Source organism: Phyllostomus hastatus, unplaced genomic scaffold (assembly GCF_019186645.2).
Source record: "Phyllostomus hastatus isolate PE091 unplaced genomic scaffold, TTU_PhHast_1.1 phas_scaffold_78, whole genome shotgun sequence".
Lineage (NCBI taxonomy): Eukaryota > Metazoa > Chordata > Mammalia > Chiroptera > Phyllostomidae > Phyllostomus > Phyllostomus hastatus.
In genome coordinates, this window is record NW_025334041.1 from 71,717,835 (window position 1) to 71,740,342 (window position 22,508).

Consider the following 22,508-nt stretch of genomic DNA (forward strand, 5'->3'; position numbering starts at 1 on the left):
CTTTTCCCTTATCTATAGCCAATGTCATTCTTTCAAAAGAACTTCCACTTTCCCCCCAAAACCATAATGTGTTAAAAAGTCATCAGCCCCAGGGCAGTGGACAATCTCCTGCATCCAGCCCCGCTGCCGGAGGTTCAGGCTGCACCAACCCTTGCCCTGCCAGCATGTAGCTCAACAAACACTTTCTTTCAGAAAAGCTTTTGGCTGTGAACGTTTTTAGCATTTCCTGTGAGACAAAGTCTTGTTTTTGCCCCCTCCTCCCTGAGTCTATCCAGCTGACCAGAACCAGGGGCCACCACACCCCAGGGACAGAGGCTCAGCTCCGAGCGGGTTCTGAGGCCTCTCGGGGAAGCAGGGCCTGGATTCTGGGCTGTTCTCTGGGCTCCCTAGAAAGAGTGAGGAGGAACATCCTGCACAGGCACTGGCCTGTTCGTGGAGGAAACCTGTGAAGATGGCCGTGGAGATGAGTCTGGGCGAGGGTGAAGACAGGAAAAGGGAATTTCCGCCACGTGCAGCACGTTGCTCATCCACACGCAGCTCAGGCACCGAGCAGCTGGGGAGCCGTGCTGGGGAGGCTACAGAGAGAGTTAAGTACTTACTGACTGTTTTTTCATACTCCCTAAAGAAGGGTTTCACTTACTACCGTCAATAAAATAGTAAACAATAATTTGGAGATTAAAAGTATCAACAAAGGAAAAAGTATTCATTAGACCGACCTTCAGAACCGGGTAGAAACTAGAAAACACATCCGCAGGCCACACAGCCTAAAGCATGCTGACACGGGCTGTGCACTTAGGAGGGGGCTCCCGGTGACCACAAACATGCAACCCACTTGCTGTACATGTGCAGAAGGAGCACCCACAGTTCAAAGCCAGCAGCCTCAGGTCCAAGAGTAATATGTCACTTGCCCGTTTCTAGCCTCAAGCATTGTTTCTATAAATATTTCTATGTGGAAAATGCCCACAATGCATTTTTTTTGGACCCTGAAAAACAGGAAGTAGAGAAATGACTTCTCTATTATGCTATAAAGTTAGTATCAGACATCTGAAATCAAGTCTCAGTGTGGTTCATTTAACAAACCTTCCCTCATTTAACAAAAACATCCTATTTGCGGAAGAAATAAAGCAGATAAATTTGTCATTTTTTTCCCCCAGCTGCTACACAGCTCTTAAGAGAGCCCACCCAACACTGGGAAATCCCCTGCAGCTCTTCAACCGGTGGGTCAGAGATAGGTCTCCCTGCCTTCCAGCAGGAAGCTGCCCCCCGCCGCCCCCGTGTGCAAGTCCTTCCCTGCCCATGATTTCACGACCACCTGGCAGAAGCACCACTAAAGCTGCCCCTAAAAGCAGTGTTTCTCCACCGAAGGGAACCAAAGGAGGCCCTGATTGTCCTAGGTTACATGTAGAGACTCTGAGAGCAGCACCCAGGCTCCATTTAGTAACTGTGCTCTCTGGCAAGTGACCTAATGTCTTGATACCTCAGTGTCTCCACTTGTAAAATGGGGATAACAATAGTCCCAACCTCTATGGGTTGGTGGGAAGAATATATGAGCTTTATATGTTTTTTTCTTTATCTTCACCTGAGGTCATGCTTACTGATTTTAGAGAGGGGATGGGAGGGAGAGAGAAGGGGAGAGAAACATCCATGTGGGAGAGAAACATCGATCCATTGCATCTCACACTGGGGACTGAACCTGCAGCCTAGGTACATGCCCTGACTGGGAATCAAACCGTGACGTTTGTGGTTTACAGGACTACTCTCTAACCAACTGAGCCACACAGGCAGGCTTATATGTATTTTATTAAAGTGCTTAGAACAGATCCTAAAACATAGTAACAAATAATGCTGAACAAATTAATTTGTACTGAATTTTTCAAAACGCATGTCATACCAGTCACACTGAATGCAGCCACCTGTGTCTGATACTTCCCTTTTTTCTGAAAAAGCGTACCTGGTAACTGGTCTCAGTGGATACACGTTACTGTGTATACCCAGCGACCTCAGTGTCCCAGTGCATGGGAGGACAACCCTTCCCATGTCTCACAAGAGCTCAGTCCCAGAGAGGCACAACCTCTGCACCATGTCATTTGAAGCTCCCCTCAGCCTTGCTTCCTGACCACCACCACCCACTGTGCTGTTGCAGGCCATGCCCGTGTGAGAGCTCTGCCGCGTCTGAGCAGTTGGAGAAGGCTGGCAGAGCAGGAAAACCATGTGTTCCACTGTTCTGCCATCTCAGGCCCCATCCCTTCAGGAATACCTTACCTTTGCATAACAGTTACATTCCTGTTTTCTGCTCTCCCTTAGCTAGTTGTGACCTTCAGATGAGATGTCTTATGTTTTAAAGACTTAATAATAGCTACCAGCTACTTAGCATTCACCACAGGCCAGGTATCTCATTTAGGCCTTGTTAGAATTATGAGGTAGGGCCCTGGCTGGTGTGGTTCAGTGGATTGAGTGTAGGCCTCTGAACCAAAGGGTCGCTGGTTCAATTCCCAGTCAGGGCACATGTCTGGGTCCCCCAGGCCAGGTCCCCAGTTGGGGGCACATGAGTGGCAACCACACATTGATGTTTCTCTCCTTCTCTTTCTACTTCCCTTCCCCTCTCTCTAAAAAATAAGTACAATTTATCATAATCTTAGAAAAAATTATGAGGTAGGAATTATTACCCTACTTCACAGATGAGGAAACTAAGGCATAAAAAGTTTTTATCACTTGCCCAAGAAGACACTAGAATCTGGTGACATCAGGATTTGAAGTCAGGTCTAATCTTATCTTTTACACTTAAAAAATTATTTATTTATTTATTTATTTATTTATTTATTTATTTATTTATTTTAGACAGAGGGAGAAGGAAAGAGAAAGAGGGGGAGAGAAACAATTAATTGGTGGCTTCTCACATGCCCCCAAATGGGGATCTGGCCGAAAACCAGGCACGTGCCCTGACTGGGAATCGAAACAGTGACCCTTCGTTTGGTGGCTGGTGCCCCATGCACTACTGAGCCACACCAGCCAGGGCTCAGGTCTAATCCTGTTGATGAAAGAACTTCCAGACTAAGAAGTCTCAGAAGAGGGAAAACTGAAAACAATTGCTAGAGAGCAAAATCTCACTGAATTGAGAAAATGCTCCAAAACATGGCAGTTATGCAGCTTACTTTATACATTAAAACCAAAGGAGGAAACATAAGGGAGGTTACATTAAATTCATTGGAGAGCAGGAGAAAGCAAAGCAGGGAAATGCTCTAGGATTGGATAAAAAGCCAAACAGAGAGACACATACTTCTTTTACATTGGCGGGACCAGGACAGTGAATAATTACCACTCACAGCACATAGAGATGGTATGTGGACAAGATAACAATGTGGTCCCACACTATGGTGCTGGTGGTTGTGACTTCAAGGCTTCCAGAAAAGATTACTCTGATGTCTCCAAGGTATGTTATCTTAGATGCACAGAGACAATAGACAACTTCAAAGGTAAAGGTTGACCTTTGTCAATAAAGCAACAGGCCTAGCATGCAACTTCCCATCATGATCTGTTTTTAGTTAAGAATTTTATGTTCAGACCACCTGTGTGGTTTCTTTCGGTCTCTAGGTTTGTAAGGCCCACCATGTGGGCCTCCCCTGAGTTTGTCAGGGTTAGTATCTGGCCCACTGGTCCAATTCTGTATTATTATCAAGACAGCTCTGCTATATTGAGCTTTTTATAGCCTGTTTTTAATTTTTAAATTAGGCGAATAAAACATTTTAAAATTCTCTAAAAACCTGTAAGCACCTCGAAACCAAAGAAACTTTTTCCCTGTGCAACCCAGAGAGAAAACAAAGGTCACCACCTGCTGTGAGATCGAATCAAACGGGAAGGCATGGTTCCAGAGCGAGAGTAGAGCAGGGCCCCTGTCTGAGGTCAGGCCAACGCTTCTCCTTCTAACATGAAACCACCAGAGTCTAAGAAATGCGGCTGGAAATATGTCAGTGAGCTAACATACTTGAACATCTCAGGGCAGGTGAAAAGCTGCATTGATTACTGGTGCTGATGGCTTAGTTCCATTATGTGAATGAAATTTCATTGTTTCCTGGCTGAGATGCACAGTTAAGTGCGGCAAAGAGTGCAAGTTGCTTTGCTAACTTCATTCTCCCCTTCTTCCTTACAGAACACTCATTCTATTACAGGCAGCAATGTGCCCCGCTAAAAGACCATATTTCCCAGACTTCCTTGCAACCAAGTGTGGCTTTAAATTGCTGGGCAGTGCTTCCTGGAAAGACTCTTAAAGGGGCTAACTCAGCTAGGTTATTCTTACCCCACCCCCTTCTCCTTCATTCCTGGAACACAGTTATGATTAGACAGAGGTGAAACTGAGGCTACATGTTAAGGCCATGAAGGAGAAGGTTGGGAACGTGGTCTCCTGATGGCATGAAATCACCATACGGATCCTAGACTGCCTTCTCCACACACACCGCTACCTGGTACACACTAATAGAGGCAAAGGCCCTCAGTCCAACTTTACTGAACTACCTCTCAAAACTTTCACAATTTAGTAATTTCCCATGAAATTCCTCCGTAGGGCTGACTAGCTTACTTATGTAAAATAACTGAAAACAACCAGGTCTTGTGCTTAAGAATGAAAGGAAACCTAAAATGCATTTCTAATCTGTTCAGAAGGGGAAAGCTCTAGAAATGATTAGTCTAGAGTACTGACAAATGTTTTCTTTTAAGGCACATTTTTGCTTTAGAGGGAAAATGACACCAAAGTCCTTCATTTGAATGGCAGCACTTGCATGGTGGCTGAATGTCATCTTCCAAAGGAGTATAAACTCCAACCCCAACTGGAAACTGGCAAGCCACACAAGCCACACAGTGCAGGAGACCAATATTTGTAAGAAGAGTATGCTGAAGCTAGAAATACACCATCCTAGAAAATGTAGATGATAGAAAGAGGAAAATATTTGAGAAGACTAGAGCAAGAAAGCCCATCACTTGAGAGACGAGAACATCCTGATGCTTCTCCAAATTGCAAAAGGGTTCAGAGCACGAACTTGCTGTATTTTCATTACATGTCTCACTCTGGGATTATCTTGATCTCCACTGCATAGAAGCCAAGTCTCTGTTGTTCCCCACTCTACCCCCAGGACCTACAGTGCTCAACAAACACTAACAACTCATCTTAACTGCCTACTGTACTGGCCTACCTGGCTCTAACCTTGTCCCCTCTCCAACTACCTTTCACCCCCCTGTAGCCACAGTGGGCCTTAAAAATACACAACTTACTGCACCTCTTCCTTCTCTTCCCTCCCATTATATCCCACTAGTTAATTCACTGATGGAGTTACCTCACTACAGGGTCTTGGTCCTCTACTCTTCTGTATCTATCAGTAGTTCATAAGATCCAGGAGGCCAAGGACCCTCTTTCCTCAATGCATGGAACTTAAAAAATCCCATCACATCACTGAGGTGCCATACCACATGGTAAATACTTTCTGCACTTGACATACATACACCTGTTTAAATGATAAAACTAATGGATTCTATTGAACAAGCCAATATTTAGCATGAAGCATTTTTCACTTTCCCAAGCTGGGAGGAGACATAGCTAAAACTGAAGAATCCTTGATACACAGGAACTCTTGCATAGGCAAGAGTATTTCTAGTGTTTGGATATATTTACTAACATAGAAAAAACTCAGAGAGTAAGAAACATCCCATTGCAAGAAAAGTTTTTTTGGAAACATCTTGCTCTTGCTGCATGCTGGTGTTTGAGGACGCTCCCTGCTTCAGATTTACCAACAGCATGAATCAAGAAAAGATAGCCAAACTTCAGGCTCAGGTCCGGATAGGGGGCAAGGGTACAGCTCACAGAAAGAAGGTGGTACATAGAACAGATACAGCTTATGACAAAAAACTTCAGAGTTCTCTAAAAAACTGGCTGTGAATAATATAGCTGGTATCGAAGAGGTAGACGTGATTAAAGATGATGGAATAGTTATTTATTTCAACAATCCCAAAGTTCAAACTTCCCTTTCTGCCAAAACCTTTGCAATTACCAGTCATGTAGAAATCAAACCAATCATAGAAATGCTTCCTGGAATATTAAGTCAGTTTGGTGCTGACAGCTTAACAAGTCTTTCCTAAGAAAGCCAGCTTGTTAGCTGTCCAGCTTGTTAGCTGAACAGTTCCCTCGGCAAGTGTTCAATAGCAAAGCACCAAAACCAGAAGACATTGATGAAGAGGATGATGATATTCCAGATCTCATAGAAAATTTTGATGAGGCATCAACGTATGAAGCTAAATACAATTTTTCCTGGTTTTTGGAAGCTGGCATGGACTAGATTTAACATCAGCTATGTGGTCCCAAAGTTTTACAGACAGAGAATATCAACTGGTACTAGTTCAATAATATAAATATTTTGTATATTAACAGTGCTCTTTGTTCAGCATTTTTCGGTCATTTGGTTTTGCATTTTGCACTTCCTCTCAGGACCTACTCTTTTGGTCAAAATAAGAAGTATTTGGTGAAGCTTAAGGGTGTTTTGATTTTTGATTCTTGGTTTGGGATATTGTTGGTGTGTGTATGTCTGTGTGTGTGTGTGTGGGTATGTGTATATACAGTGGAGAGCAGATTGGAAAACAGTTCTATTTATCCTCCTCCTTCCCCCAGTAGAAATAAAACAAATCTTTATATTTGTTACTTTTTTCCTATGCATAAAATTAATGAAAAGTGAATTAATCTTGGATTTCAAACCTGGAGAGATTTTATCCTTGAAGGTTTGGTTTTCATTTGCTTGGTTAACACATTTTTCATACATTTCTCTGGGTTTAAAATGTCTTGAGACATTTTCACCAGCTTTCTGCTGGTGTAATAGGTAGTGTATCTTTGGTGCAGTTGCCTTAGATTCATTTACCTAGTCAGACCCAGAAGAAATTTCTTTCTGAATGCCTTTTTTCCTCTCCTTTTGACCTCCACGTGACCTGGCCCATCTTTGGTAATGCTCTTCCTCATCTTATACCTAGCCTCAGAAGAATGTTCTCCATAGAGAGTTAAGAGAGTGCCTAATCCTTCTTTTTGGGACTTTGTTCCCTTAAGAAATAATGCTTCATCTTCAACTATTTCTCCCTTGATTTTACAGTTTGTTAGATTTCAAACTGGAATAGCTAGCATATGCTTGCTAAGTAATTTTATGCCAGCCTTATCCTGTATCCTAGCTGCTCTTAATAGCAGGTGCAAAAATGCTTTTTTTTTTTAAAGAAGGTTGGAATTGGGAATGTCTTTTTGAATCAGAAAAAAAAAAAAAAGCCATATACTCATCCCCCAGCACCAAAGGTCATTCTGGGAAGAGTTACTGGCCTGAGGAGGATTTCTTCAACCACTCTCCTACTCTGGCCTTGAACCTACCTCTAAGATTGGATCTTATTGCTGCTTGCAGCATCCTCCTGCATGCTTACTAGAGTAATGCTTTGGGGAGAACACTGGTAAAACACGGTATTTAATTTTCATCTCCTTTCAGAGGACTTGGAGGTAAGTTGCGTTCATTCAAGTTTCCCTCTCGATGTCTAATGATAAAAGCCTGCATTTTGCTACATCAGCATTTGTTTTGGCCAATATTTAAAAATAAGATTTAGAAAACCTATCATTTCCTGGCCCAACATCACAGAATATCAGCTTTGTTTCAAGCTTGATCTTTATTTGACATCTGAAGGGCAAGACCAAAAACATATCAAGCAATCTGTCAACACAAAGGCAAAGCTCTTGTGTTTTGTCATCCAGACACCTTAATTTATTTTATAAATGTGTTCATTTTCCTGCTATGTTTTATATAATACATGGGCTTAAATACAAAATAAAATAACAAGAGGATTAAAAAATTTTGGAAAAAGGAAAAAAAATGTTTTCTATCATACATGTATTGACAGAGATTTCAAAGCAGCTTTGTGAATGGATCATTTCATCATTGTCCCCTAATGCTAGGTTTTTTAAACTGTGGATTTTTACCCATTAGTGAGTCATGAAATCCATTCAGTTTTGATGAGCATTAAATAGGAGAGACTGAACATATCAGAGTGTATCACACATTAGAAGGATTACTGATGCAGACACCGGCCAGCAGTGTTCACGCTGTCATGGATGAGACATGAGATACATTCACAGGGACTACCGAGTCCTGTGGAAGAAAAGGGGCGGCACGGCTACCCTCTCAAGGGGAACGCACCTCGGAGCAGCCTGGCCACTCTCTCAAAGGAGAGCACGCCGATCCTTCCTTTCACAGGGCTTTTATTAGCTTTTAAATTGCACAGAATACAGATAAAGCTCATTAATCATTATCAGACAGTAAGGATCAAACAATAGATAACATACAAAGAACTCTGAGGGCCTATTCTGAGTCAGGGTCTGTTAGCTAAAAGGCTACAAAACTTTGGGAACTTCATTTCCTGCTCGGACCTTTATCATTTAATTGAGAGCATTCTTAGCAAAGCAGGCTTCACAGGAGTTTATGAATTCTTTCTCAGGCCTGATCACCCGGGTGAACCCGCCCTTTCCAGCACAGGGCTGCACCCTCCTCTGTCATTGTTTCAGGCTTAAGTCAGGCAGGGGAAGTAAGGTAGCCAAGAAATTAGAAGACTTCTCACAGACAGAATGAGGACTCAGGCTTTTTCAAAACTGAGGGCAAGGGTCCATTACCCTCTTTTGCTGTAGCCCCCCAAGTCCTTCCCTGGGGCCTCCCTGTGATCATACCTGTCTTATGTCGTCCCTCCCTTGAGGAATGTTACCAGTTATTAGCTAACTGATCAAGCATTGGGGCCCAGTTATGGAAAAAAGAGCAGAGGCAGCACTCCTGCCAGGGAGATAAGCTTTGTCTCCTTAGTGGCTTCTGGTCCAAAGGTCACTCACTCAGCCTTAGCCATGCGGGGGTTACAGCTCCTGAAACCAGGCAGGGTGGTTCCCAACAGATTATATAGTTTTGTACAACTTGTTTTAGAAACATAACTTTAACTTCATACAGGGTTATGATAGTGAAATTATTTCTTAAAGGGTGATGGAAAAAAAGTTAGGAAAGTGTCATCTGGGAAGTGATATTTCTGTTTGCTTGGAATGTTCACATCAAGCTTCTCCACTGGGAGTGAGGCGCTTGCAGGTTGTATTATCTTAGGTGTGTTTCCAGTCTTTGCCATTACAACATCCCACAGCTTCACACCTCTGGTGCTTCATCCTTCCCCACTTCGGTGGGGAGGAGGTAGAAAATACATCTTGCCTTGCGGCAAATATAACTCCCTCAATACCTAGATGCTCAAAGAAATAGTCAAACCACAGTTCTCAAACGTCTCCCATCTCAAACAATTTGGTTCTTAATCAAGTTGCTCACAGAAATGTGTCAGTTGCCAAACTTCGGTTCTCGACTCAACCCTTTCGTGCTGATAACTGTGTGAGCAGTCACGCATCTCTCAGGTGACAAAGGAGATTCAGTTTTTGAAATCACTTTTCGAACAGCCTTCCAGAACAAACTAAGTTCAACAACCCAGGTTCCACTGTATACTGATTTTTAAAGTAACTGTGCACTAAGTTTTCTCAAAATACACTAAATTTAACTCAGTCATCAAGAAATGGTAAAACTTGTACTCATGTTCAGTACATGTGATCCTTACCTGACACATTTAAAAGGGATGACACTTCATAAAAAAGAGAGCATCCAGAGGCTCTTTAAAGAAAGCCAGTCTGCTCACAAACGTGCAGATTCTGACTCAGTAGGTCTGAGTCAGAGGCTCAGCATTCAACCTGTCTGACAATGCTGCTAGGACCACATTCAGAGGCCCAGAGAGCCCCAAATGCTGCAGGAGTAAGTGGTGAGATCTTTGGCCCATCCTGCCAGACCTCATCTAGACTACCTGAGCCGCTAGCTCTAAATTCGGTTGGGTAGGACCCACAATGGTTTAGGTTTTATCTAAAATCTGGTAAGAATGTATCTTCCCTAGAAAAATATACAAGAGGTGCACCAATAGATTGTTTCTATTACTTTAGCTTGTCACTGAGTAGGAGAGACAACTCAGCCTCAGTGCCTCCCTGACAATGCCGAGTGTCAGCCACGCTCCACCAACAGCCTGGGTAGAGCTTATCACACTGGTCAGAGCAGGGCAGAGTCCTGGCCATCCACTGGGTGGACATCAGAGGACACACTAAGGTAACCCTTTTTTTTTTTTTTGAAGGGGTAAAGTTTTATTCATTCTCCAAGTGAGAAGAGGGGCATGGTGTGAAGAAACATGTCAGCATTGAGGGGTGGGGCTTTGAGCTTTTATTGGATTATGATTGGATTAAAAAGCTGGAGGGTTTGCTGTTGTGTGGCCCCTGTGGGCTGTAGGAGGTTCCAGTTTGTCCCAATGTTATCTTCTGCTTGTGGCTGTAGGGAGCTGTGGGTTAAGTCTCCTATTCTTGCTTTCCAGTAATTTCTAGTCCTGAGGACGAGCTTCTACCCCAGCACTGACAAAACGTACCCTGATGGATTTATACCACAGCTGACAGGTAGGTTTCCCCACTTAGTCACTGGCTATGATGGTAGGGGAGAAGGAGGATCAGAATCCTCCCTCTAAACCACACAGACACAGGGTCAGGGGGTTAGCCCGGGTCAGCTTCCGCTGCCCGCTGCTCCCCTAGTCGGAAGTATCAGGAGGCTGGAGGAGAGGAGGAAATAGAGAATGTCCCCATATGGGCCACCAAAATATTAAGGTGGGTGGTGACGGGGCTGAAAGAATTGGTGAAAGAATTCACAGAGAAGAAAGTGTAGAGAGGAAGGATTTTATTTGCTCTCCAAGTAAGGAGAGGGGTGTGGTGTGGAGAGGTACACCAGCATGTAACCACCGATTTAGAAACTGGGGACTGAGCTTAGCCACCTCTTCTCTTCACACTGCTAGTGGCACAGGAACAGGATGAGATGGTGACAAAAGATATTTTCTTAAATTTTTAACATGCAGACCCTAAGCAAAGGCATTCAGCAACATTCTCTTCTCATAGCTGGCACCTCCATTCTCCCTCGCTCGTACCTCCATTACATTTATACAAACTGGTTCCATAAAATTTTTTAAATGTCCATTTCTTTAATTTTAAAAAATATATACAGGAGAAGCCATGTATTTGACAAAGGAATACACATATTAACAAAGCATTTCTTATAGTTCCCAAAACTCTATTATCAGTCTGAAATTCATAAATTAAATATACCAGAACTTTTTAAGTTAAAATAATTCCCTGTAACTACTAAATATGCTAGATTTTTTCCAGAAATCAAATGAACCAAGAATATGAATATGGTTTGTGTTAAATAAGGTTTATTGTTAGCTTTATTGCCTATTGACTATAATATGCAATTTTATTGTGCCTTTGCAAACAGGATACATTGCTTAAAAAACTGATCAAAATTTTCCATACATATATCTCTATATAATAGATTACAGTGCAACACTATTCTTGTTACATAATTATAGAAATACTATAGAACCCAAGAGCACAGGGTAAGCAAAAGAAATACAATCCTGAGCCATCTGAACAAGATGGATGAATCTTTTTAGTGTAAGTTCAGAGAACACAGAGGGGGAAACATGCACACTGCAGTCATGAGCAAAATACATTAATTACCTGTTCCTTGCTAGACACACGTGGGGGTAATGGTGAATTCAGAGACATGCACACTCACTCACACTCCCATTTTTTTTCTCCTGCTTCCCTCCCATCTCCAATACATTCACTCCCTCCCCTTCCCAAAAGAAAAGATCAGGCACTAAACCCTAGTGAACCCCACATCTGCCTTGATGCAGAACATTAAATGACTACTAAAATGAGTGTAGGTCCTCACCCATAACGGGAAACAAAGCATGTGCTGTAAGTCAATCCCAGCTGCTTTTGTCTCTGTGGAAGTAATGAAACATATGCCTACTGCAGTTTAAAACTGTAGAGGGAAATGTCTTGAAAACAAAGCTTTGTTTTCTCTCCCTATGTTTTATAGTAAAATCGACAGTGGAAAACTCACCCTAAAACTAGATGCCTCATCTATTAAAATACATTTGTCATTTTATTTTTGGTATGTAATCAATTATAGTTCAATAAACAGTCCATGAAGTTTGCACCTGCTTATGGTAAACTGACCATAGCTGGACAGGTGTTCGTTAGTCCTTGCGAACATTCCCTCAAGACCAGAACGTTCTAGTGTTAGCGAAGATAATGTATGTTGAGTTAAGTAATGAAAGGTATTTGGTTTGTGTCTTCACTTTATACAGCTTAGTGATGAAATCAACCAAATCATACCTCCATGCCTTCCCTGAAAATAACCTGAGTCTTCTGACTACGCAGACTGACCAGTGTGACTAGCAGTCCACTTCATCAGAGGTTGAACCGGAAAACCAGAGGGCTAATGTCTACGAGCAGTTTGTCTTGTGCAGATGACCAAGAGTTCTTGGTTTTTGCAGGATCTACTGTCCCAAAGGCTGAAATCACTGAGGTGGAAATAACTCACAGCATAAAGAGTACGGAACGTAATTGCATAACCTGCGGAACTACTTGGAGACAAAAAAAGGATCCTCATCCCCCACATAATTTGGTGTGGGTTTTAGTGTCTCTGTATACACAGCTGCTACATAAAAATCAAAACAAAAGATTTACTTTATAACTTTCTTATTTTCAATTAGATGCTCATACACTCATAAAATACTCACACACTCTATGAATATGAGGTGGCTCTTCAAAATTTTAAAATCAAGAGGCACCAATACCCGTTCATTTATGTATTAGAAGTCTCACATAATCACCACTAAAACAACAGAAATGGCATCTGTGATGATCACACCACAGAGAAAAAAGATCAAAAGACAATTTTAGCCACAGCACTTCAGACTGTACTTGAAAGCACAGATGCTCTGGCTAAATCAGAATCTAAGGATCTAATAAGGTTTTATTGGTTTAGCATAGTCCAGGACAGACAAATGGAAATAGTTTCTAAAGGAATTTAAGAAACCACTCTGAAATTGTTTTCAATGTACATTATTTTAATTAGTCTGACTGTAAAAAACCTTGGTTCTACCATGACCTCTTGCAAGTGGAACGCAGAGCATGATGAATCAAAGAGCATTCCCCCACAGTGCTGACATCCACAGCCTATGGACCTGACACCACTGGTGAAGATGTTTTTAGAGTAGCAAGGACAGCATATTCTATTTTAGTATCTTTGGTTAAGGCCTGGCCTCTTCAAATCCACCTACCCTTCACATTTATGTCACCAATGAATTTTAGTCCACGCATTTAGTTAAAGGTCACAAGACATAATTTTCACGTTAAATCGTCATGTCAAGAGTTTCAAATATTTGGCCCTAACCCTGGGCAGCAGGAGGACTATAAGGACCTGGCACAGGAAACTGCCAACAGGATTCCCAACCCTGGGAGAAGGGCAAAGCGGAGCTCTAGCTTTTGTCCTTGAAAGTGGCCTGAGAAAACTACGAGTCTCTGGCTGCCAAACATATTTACCTCCAGCCTCCAGTGCAATGTCTGTACTGTTCAAACCCTATGTGGAGCCCAAATGCCATGTAGGTGTTTCTGGTGGTAGGTGAGAAAAAGTTGTGAATAGCACTAAATCTGGTCTAGCAAAAAAAAGCTTTTAAAAAAAAAAAAGAAACCCTGGGTTTTAATTCAAAGGAAAAAAAATATATAATAAACCAGTTTTACATCCTCAACCAGAGTATTGCCTTGAATACTCCACCTTCTCTTTTGGAGTCCAAAGAGCTTCTCTCTGCTTTCTTCCTTCACTGCTTTAGTGGAGAGAGGGGGAACTTTAGAGAGGGTTGTAACAGGAAAGCAGAAACACGGGGCAAAAGTACTGTGGGGCTGAGAGGTCGAACAAAGCAAGCACTCTGAGCAAGCTGATCCTGATTCCTGGCTCACCCACACAGCACACAGTAGCCCTCAACCTAAGCCTGGCCACACACACCAGTCAAGCAGGGCTCTCTGCAGTACCCTCTACTTTACAAACAAAACCCAACTCTCCCAGGTAAGCACTTCAGGACAAACCATCCAGGCTGTATACTATGGCAAGTGCTGCCACTTTCCAATTAACTTAGCACCAAATCTGTTCTCTCCCTCCCCCCAAACTAAGTCAATCTGTACTTTAAAATGTGAAGTGTCACAATTCTCTTTCCTTTGTTTTCTTCTTTTTTCATTGTCTCATGAGGTTTTCCTATATTGATGCTCAGTTCCATGTCAGATGAAATAATGTTGCAAAATATTGGGGGATCTCCATATAACATTCTTCTTACGATGACGTACTTAAAGGGTTGTAAGTCAAAATTATGTCCACAAAAGTCTTTTCCATGTAGTTCTTCATACAGAGAAAGACTCTTACACATGGCTATTTCTGGATAGTGCATTACATGAAGATGCCTCACAAGAGAAAAGATCATTGTGTCTCTGTAAGAATAACACAGAGACTCAGTCCACAAGCTGACACACGCTGCAGCGGAGGCATTGAACATTATACTACTCAAATACAGAAACAGCAAGAAACATATTTTGTGCTACAGAAAATTTGCTAGATTCTAACTGTAAGGATTTAATGTAATGACTGATTACTGCATTTTAGAACTGGAACATGCTTCTTCCCTTCCAGATGCACAATGTTTGATGCTGGTGCACACACACACACGCACACACACAATACTGTGTCTGCAATGATATACAAATGCAATAGACAGCCAAGTCCTAAAGGCAAATTTCAGAGAACAGGGCTACTAAGACCAAGAGAGCAAATATCAACTTAAGAACACTTCTAACTTCAGAATTTCATTTTATTGAACACACTTTTAAAATAAGCACCTCTTGGCAATAAAAGCAAAGAAACAACAGTGCTCCTTCCACTCTATTCCAGCGGAAGACTTCTCACACCAACCTGCTAAATTCATGATGGAATTTTAAAAACAGGCAGCCAGGCTACCAGCAAAGCTCAAATGCAGGTCTGCTGACTTTTCAGTGAGAACTGGAGCAGAGAAAAAGATCAAAAAGCAAACTCAGAATCTATCACAGCTTTCTTTCTTAAGCAAAAAAAAAAAAAAAAGTTTTATAACCACAATTCAATTTTTCAAACTTTTTCTGAAGAATTTTCATTTAATTATGTACACATAACAGGAAATAAAACCTTTTCACAAACATTCTCAAGGCTTACAATTATCAAGAAAATGACAAAAGTAAAAGCAGGAGAAATACTAATCACATGGCAGGGAGGTCAATTTCCATTTCTGCTCTTAAAAAGTAAAAAAATTACCATATAATTAAGTACAAAAACCTGCATTGAATGACAACTGCTGGTGTATTTACTTGATCAGAAATGAAGACCAAGAATATAATAGAGCCCTATGATCATATTTATCTGCAACACTCCCTCAGTGTGTACACTAACGTGTTGGCAACGTCTCTGGAGCATTAGCTTATATAAACACGGGAGTCCTTGGTTAGCTGCATTAAATGGAACATTCTCTTCTGAAATGCACCCACAATTCAGTTTCACTTACAAATTGCAAACTAAATTATTTCTTCAGAAAAATATCTGTTTGGCGTCTCCTGGACTTTGTTCCATTGGACAATATGGACATTTTAATCTGTGTAAACACAAGGAAAAAAAACACCAAGTCAAGGAACAAGATCAGTATTGAGCATTCTGTTTCATACAGTTATAAAGTATCTTTAACAATTATACACACACAAACTTACTCACAAACACACACAATGTGTTAATCAAAGGTGAACTATGCTTTCCCTTCACGTAACAGCCAAGCTTTGAAGGGTCACAATTAAAATCATGTAAGCCAGACCCTAAACTGAAAGGCTCTTCTTCAGCAGATGTCAGCAAAAATCATTTGGTAAACAAAACAAAGACGACTCTTCTGAAAATTGCTTTTGGAGTTTTCAGAAGTAAATCCAAGGTTTAGGATGCATCTGTCTTGAAATGAGTTTCAAATCTACTGGTCACACAATCCACTCAAATGCAGCAAATCAGATGCCAGCTGCCGAACCTGCAAAATACGCAGCCTCCCAAGAGCAGCTGACGTGTCTTGTAGCGGGGCACACAAAACCAGCATGGCTGCATGGTTTGGGGAGGGCACAGACACCTCTGTTACATGCCAGGGCCTCCTCTTAAAGGGAAGACTTTACCATAATGGTTTGCAATGGACTCCAGTAAACAATTTTCTAGCTGCCTAAACTAAAAATAGGCTTTGAGACTTTTGAGCTCTAATGTATACAAATTATAAGTATATGTACCCTTTGAATCAGCAGTTTCAATTATTAATATATAAATAAAAATATATAAATATATACACACCCTTTGAATCAGCAATATCACATATAGATAATGTAATTCACCTTACAGTAATAGAAGTTAAATGCTCACCAATAAGGGACTAGTTTAATAATTATCATTTCCACATAATAAAATAATCTGCAGCTTTAAAAAGAGAATGAGGGCTCTTTCTGTAGCATATAAAAGAGCCCCAAGATGTATCACTAAGTGACCACTCTATAGTATGCTACATGTTACCATCTGCGTACAAAGGCAGGGTGGGTGGGGGCGATGACATTGTGTTGCCTACGCAAGAAGAGTTAAATCATGCTTAGAAGATCATGCTTAGAAGTCTAATCACTAAATTCATAAACAAATTTAAAAACTGACCAAAAAAATAAAAAATCAGGTACCACCCACTATGCTAAATGAAGAGTTATGAAATCTATTTCTACATTTTAACAACATTTACTTATTCTCATTACTTTTCACTAAGTATCCTTTTCACTATCCTCCCACTAAGTTACAAAAGAAATTTTTTTACTAACATTTAAAAAGCCAGACACTTACTTGCTACCATTAAACATTTTGTTCAGGGCGTCTCTTGATATAATATGACCACAGACCAATTTCATGGGTGGATTGTTATCTGTTGTTTGCTGACGAAGAATGGGGCAGGCAAATATAGAGTGATACCAGCACTTTTTACCAAGGTCCACTTCAATCTGTTAAAAAAAAGTAAAAAGACTCAGGTTATAGCTCAGGACACCTTCACAGCAGTGCGCACGCACCATGCGGCAGAGAACACTGACCCAATGTACTCCTTTAACACACCTTTTTACAGCACTCTTCTAACTTCACAGGGACAGTCGTAGGATTCAAGTATTATTTCATAATTCTAAATTAACCTTCAAATTTTTGTTATAGAGAATTTTTATGAGTGTATCTGAGCCAAACTGACAACAACTGCAGGGAAGCAAATCTCAATGGCTTGAGAAAATACATTATTTATGATACTTTCAAACAAAATTTGATGCCTGAGAACTGAGTCAAAAGCAAACAAATCAATGCTCTAGAAGTCAAACACGTTCGAAAAGTCATTAGATACACCTAACAGTAAAACCCATCAGAAATCCCGACTGTTTTACAGCACACTTAGCTAGGTGATAAAACTCAGTGCATTAATTCCTTTAAAAAGAAACCAAACATGGTTTGTTTCTATATGAGCTTCACATCTAAGTTTCCCATGCTTTGTGTACAATGGTCCAGAGAAACCTCCTGAAACAAGGGCCTCACACTGAAGTTCAGCAGGTCCTCTCACAGTCACAGTCCACAGCACTTGTGTCAATTACTTCTCTGTGCAGTGAGCAAAACAAGGAAAAGCTATGGAATCGCCTAACACAGTGGTTGGCTATGGTAGGGGCCCAACAAATGACAATTTGGTTTTCTTTCTTTCTAAATCTAAAATGGCTATCAATATAAAAGTCTTTCAAGAAAGCTGACAAAGTGTAACAGAAAAATCCTGAGAAAAAAACAGCCAGATCATTACTTCCAAGTGCTTTATTATCCTTGACACACAGACTTGAGGTGAATTCAGATTTCAGTGTGCTCCGTTCTAGTGCACGAGTGTGAGAGGTATACATCACTGGGAAACTGCCAAGGTCTTGCAGGAACTTGCCTCTGCAAAGCAAGTGAAGGTTCAAGTTCTAAGGGCACTCAAAATGAGCAGCAGTCAAGCAGGGGTGCTGCTGGTGTCCTGACCACACTCAGGACTGGAGATGCACCTGTGCTTTGCATCAAACCAGATGTCTGAGGAGAAGCTGGGGTAACCAACCAACAGTTACCAGCTGGAAGAACAAGGTAACTGCAGATAAATCTGTGCACAGGTGTGGCGGAAAAGAAACAAAAAGCCAAATGCATGTTTTAGCCCTTTAGGGTCTGTGATAGAACCATGCAAAAGTAACTCCAAAGTTGTAGTGCTTACTGTCAGAGGCCTGGTGGAAATACACCTACAAGAACCTTTGTCTCTCTATGTAAGCAAACCTGAGTACTTACTCTGTATCCCTTATTATTCTAAGCATATTTATGTTACCTCCAGCCTTTAATAGTCCCAAAAGAGAAGGATGGTCTCCATTTCAGAGATGAACAAACTACTTGGAGAAGTTAGGAACTGGCAAGTTACTGGAAGTGACATTTAAAACCATGGCCTATTCCACGACAGCAGTAGACACACAGTACTGGAGGTACACACTGATGACTGCAGGTGTCAAAGGATGACCTTTAATTTAATAGCAATGCACTTACTTTACTTGGTATTAGAAAAATATAACAAGCCCTGGCTGGTGTAGCTCAGTGGACTGAGTGCTGGCCTATGATCCAAAGGATTGCTGGTTCAATTCCCAGTCAGGGCACATTCCTGGGTTGCAGGCCAGGTCCAGTGGGGGGGGGGGGGGTGTGCAAGAAGCAACCACACGCTGATATTTCTCTCCCTTTCTTTCACCCTCCCTTCCCCTCTCTCTAAAAATAAGTAAATAGCCCTGGCTCATGTAGCTCAGTGGATTGAGCACTGGCCTGTGAACCAAAGAATTGCTGGTTCGATTCCCAGTCGGGACACATTCCTGCGTAGCAGGCCAGGTCCCTAGTGAGGGCCACGTGAGAGGCAACCACACATTGATGTTTCTCTCCCTCTCTTTCCCTCTCTCTAAAAATATATAAAATCTTAAATAAATAAACAAATAAAACGAGCTCAAACCTATGATCTCATAAACACCAATACTAAGATAAAACTAAATCCAATCAAATTGACTCACTGCTTTTATGTATTTTAAAAATCATAGTATGTGGTGTGTCAAGTGCAGAACACATTACATGCTACAGTATTTCCCACCCTCCCAACTGCCAGTGTTTTCTTCATTAGCTTTCATTGCCACTCTAAGTCAAAAAATTAAGAAAATCCCTCCAGTGCCTCCAAAATGTACTTGGCCCCCCACTTCTATTATTTAATCATGTGAGCATATGCAGAAAAGAAACTCTGTCAAAAGGCTATATAATAATGTTCCCCAGTTAAAAGGCAAGACCAACATTTTAAATCCTTAACATTCACATTCTTCTAATGGCAGGAAAGGTAAATAACCAATAGGAAATGGAACTCACAGGTAATTCATCCTTCTGGTTCCAAACTCCAGTGCACTGCCTCTGTTCAATCACAGCTTTAATGTTAATTAAAGCCGGCAGTGCCACGCAACCTGCTGAGAAGCTGGGAGAACGGAAGAGGAAATGTCAGTGTTAGGCCAGTGTCAGACAGCTTGGTCCTACAAATGTCAACTCCTCCAGACTCTGTGTGCAGAGAGCTATTACAATCGGACAGAGCACAGAGCTCTCGGTTCTGCTAAATTAGCACGTGTGTACATGCGCACACATAGGTTTTAAGTTATACAGAACCACCAGACTTAACGGGCTCTATCTATCAGTCATTAATGACATTCTGAAACATTTTCTTGCATGGTTCCTTCTAGAGCCAGATCGCCCCTGTTCAGGGTACAAATACTCAGATCTAGAAGTGCCCCAGTCAATTCTCAGCACAGTCCCTCTTCAGGACTTTCCACTGACTAGGGTCACATCTGATGAATGTTCCACATGGATACAAAAGCCCAGCCCTGCTGTCCCAATATTGGAGGTCCTCAGGGATGGGCTGAGGCCTTTGGTTAGCCTGCGTTCACATTTCAACTTTTCCCTCTGCCTAATCTTGCTGCTTTTATCCCCACCACAAGGGCTGATCCCAGTAACCTCTTCCTGTCAATCTCGACCCATTTCAGAGTCTGGTCCCCAGACAACCTGACCTGCAGCCTGGGCCTGGGCCTGGCCCTGCATTATAGGTAAATGCACGAGTGTCTCCTGCAGTCTGATGGCGCACCCTATGGGACGCAGACTGTACCCCACACATTGCCAGGCACACAGCAGAAATTAAAAACACTTGAGGAATTAAATGAAGAGTAAAAAAGTTATTTTCTTAAAACAGGTTCTTAAACCTTTTGGTTTCTGGTCCTCTTTGCATACTTAAATATTAAGGATATCAAAGAGCATTTGTTGTGGATATTGCACTAGAATTAAAACAAAAAATTTTTTAAATATTAATTCACTTAAAAATAATACACAATACATGTTATAAATTATATTCTTACTCAAAACCCCCTATTTTCCAAGCCCAAAGTAAATGTGTGAGAAGACCTGCAAAGAATTAGCATATCTAATTATACATTATCAAAAAAATTTCATTAATATCACCAAGCAAATCAGAAAAGTCTTTAAATATGGGAAAGCTGGCAAGCTCACAGTGGCAGTACAAGTTTTCCAAAATTTCTATTTTAGCTCAAAATTTTAATTTTATCATTATGGCAAAAGATACTGTCAGTTGCTTTCCTTGATAACAGGCTCACTTTGTTTATTTTAAAAAATATATGCTAAACACCTGAATATGAATAATTGTAGTCTGTCTTTTAGTGATTCTTTCAAGTAACAGCTGTGTTCCATAAAAATAAAAGAAAAAAACTAGCTTATTAGCTCATAACTCTAACAACATACAGGTGCTTTTTCCTGAGATGGTAATCATATTTGGGCATGAAGCTGAAGTGTTTTATATGAACTTCCTACTGCGTCACACAAATATTAAAAAGATGTGTACTCAAAAGTCAATATTTAATAAAACTAATCATTTTAATGTTTTATCAAGAACATTCTTAAGTAAAACCAGCATGTCTTAAGCTGCAAGTGTGTGGTGGTGAGGAAAATGGGATTTTTCAGACCACTGCTCTGATCTGTGCTAAGGCTCAAGCAATTAACTCACCACTGTTTCTGCACCATCTGTGCAAATGTCAACCTAGTGGAAAAGGCTCAAGACCCCCCAGGTTCACAGATTACACTTTAGAAACTGCTGCTCTAGAACTGTCACTGTCAATCATGACAATCTCTTAAAATACCAACTGCACTCTTCTTTGGAAAGACAATCTCTCGGCTTTAAACATCAAGAACTAGGCAACAAGTTAAGAACTAACCAATATGATGCACATTTCAGTAATAGGACCAATTTCCATACCTGACACTGAGAGGGGATTCCACAGAAAGCCCCAGGAGGGCACAGGCATCCCGTGTAAAGATGTCACAAATGTCAGCCCACTGGTTTGCATCAAGCAGGTGAACATATGGTGAGTTCTCAATCCCTTGTCTCAGGTACACGAGGCTTCCCATCAACACCTGAATGTCTAAACAAAAGCAGCAGCAACTTAGAGGTGTGAATGATTATACCTGAAATAGAGCTGGCCTGCAGGTAATAATAGGCTGAGAAAGACAAGAATCCCCGAAACTGACACAGCCTAAAATAATTTATTCACAATGTCTTTTAGAATTCTGGTCTTTAAGCTTGGCTTCTCCCTTCACCTTGAAAAAACAGTACAGAGAAAAGGGAGGGAAAAAAAGAAAGCACTCAACATTGGTCTTGCAGTTATTTTATAGTTACAAATAGTGTAGTACAATTACCATTATTTTCAAGAACAATAATTATGCTATAAAAGGGGCCACCACATATTATTTGACTGTAGAACTACCCACTACTTCCACTGTGACACCCAGGGGTGCTCTGAAACACTCTGCTGTGGCAGTAACAGCAGCATGGGGGCCAGGGACACACCAAGAACAAGGGCATGATTGTATAGAAACCCAGGAGAAGTGGTGGGCATTCAAAATGACAGGCAGCAAATACTGGACGGACAAAAGCTGGAACAAGGGTATCGAATTGGGAATCTCAGTAAGGAGAGGGAACTCCAAGTCTTGCCAACATGCCTTGGAAGGGAAAATTCCATGCCCCAGGGAAGGGGGAGCAAGTGCACACTTCCCTCTTTCTCATATCTCCTCTCAGTTTAGTATCAAATCCCCCCAAATGCAATGTCTCTTTCTGACTTTTTTTTAAGGAAGAGTGACTAGTTATTTCAGAGAATTCCTCTCTCCACTCAGCCTCAGTTTCTCAACATCAATAACTTGATATAGCTCCACACAAAGTATCCACGGAAAGCTTACTGTTAGAGAGATCAGTAATAAAAACTTATTTCCAATGTTTACAAAAAAAAAAATAGAATCGGAAACGTAACATGACTTTTACAAAGTCATAAAGCTTGGAAGTACATAGTGAGGCCAAGGCCCAGATGCAAATCTCCTGAAAATTCACCC

The 22,508-nt window shown here is 41.2% G+C and overlaps 1 protein-coding gene and 1 pseudogene across 1 annotated transcript in view; one reads left to right on the forward strand and one right to left on the reverse strand.

The window, feature by feature from the left end:
* Positions 1 to 5,768: 5,768 nt before the first annotated feature.
* On the forward strand, positions 5,769 to 6,320 carry LOC123811285 (annotated as a pseudogene).
* Positions 6,321 to 11,282: 4,962 nt separating this feature from the next.
* RMND5A (required for meiotic nuclear division 5 homolog A) overlaps positions 11,283 to 22,508 on the reverse strand; it is a 64,714-nt gene continuing 53,488 nt past the window's right edge. Inside the window, exons 6-10 of the mRNA XM_045827457.1 lie at positions 21,382 to 21,547; positions 19,443 to 19,545; positions 16,860 to 17,014; positions 15,523 to 15,609; positions 11,283 to 14,990 (exon numbers count right to left, since the gene is read on the reverse strand). Of these exons, the coding sequence (XP_045683413.1) occupies positions 15,546 to 15,609; positions 16,860 to 17,014; positions 19,443 to 19,545; positions 21,382 to 21,547 (488 nt within the window). The 3' untranslated portion in view covers positions 11,283 to 14,990; positions 15,523 to 15,545. The remainder of the gene's footprint in view (positions 14,991 to 15,522; positions 15,610 to 16,859; positions 17,015 to 19,442; positions 19,546 to 21,381; positions 21,548 to 22,508) is intronic.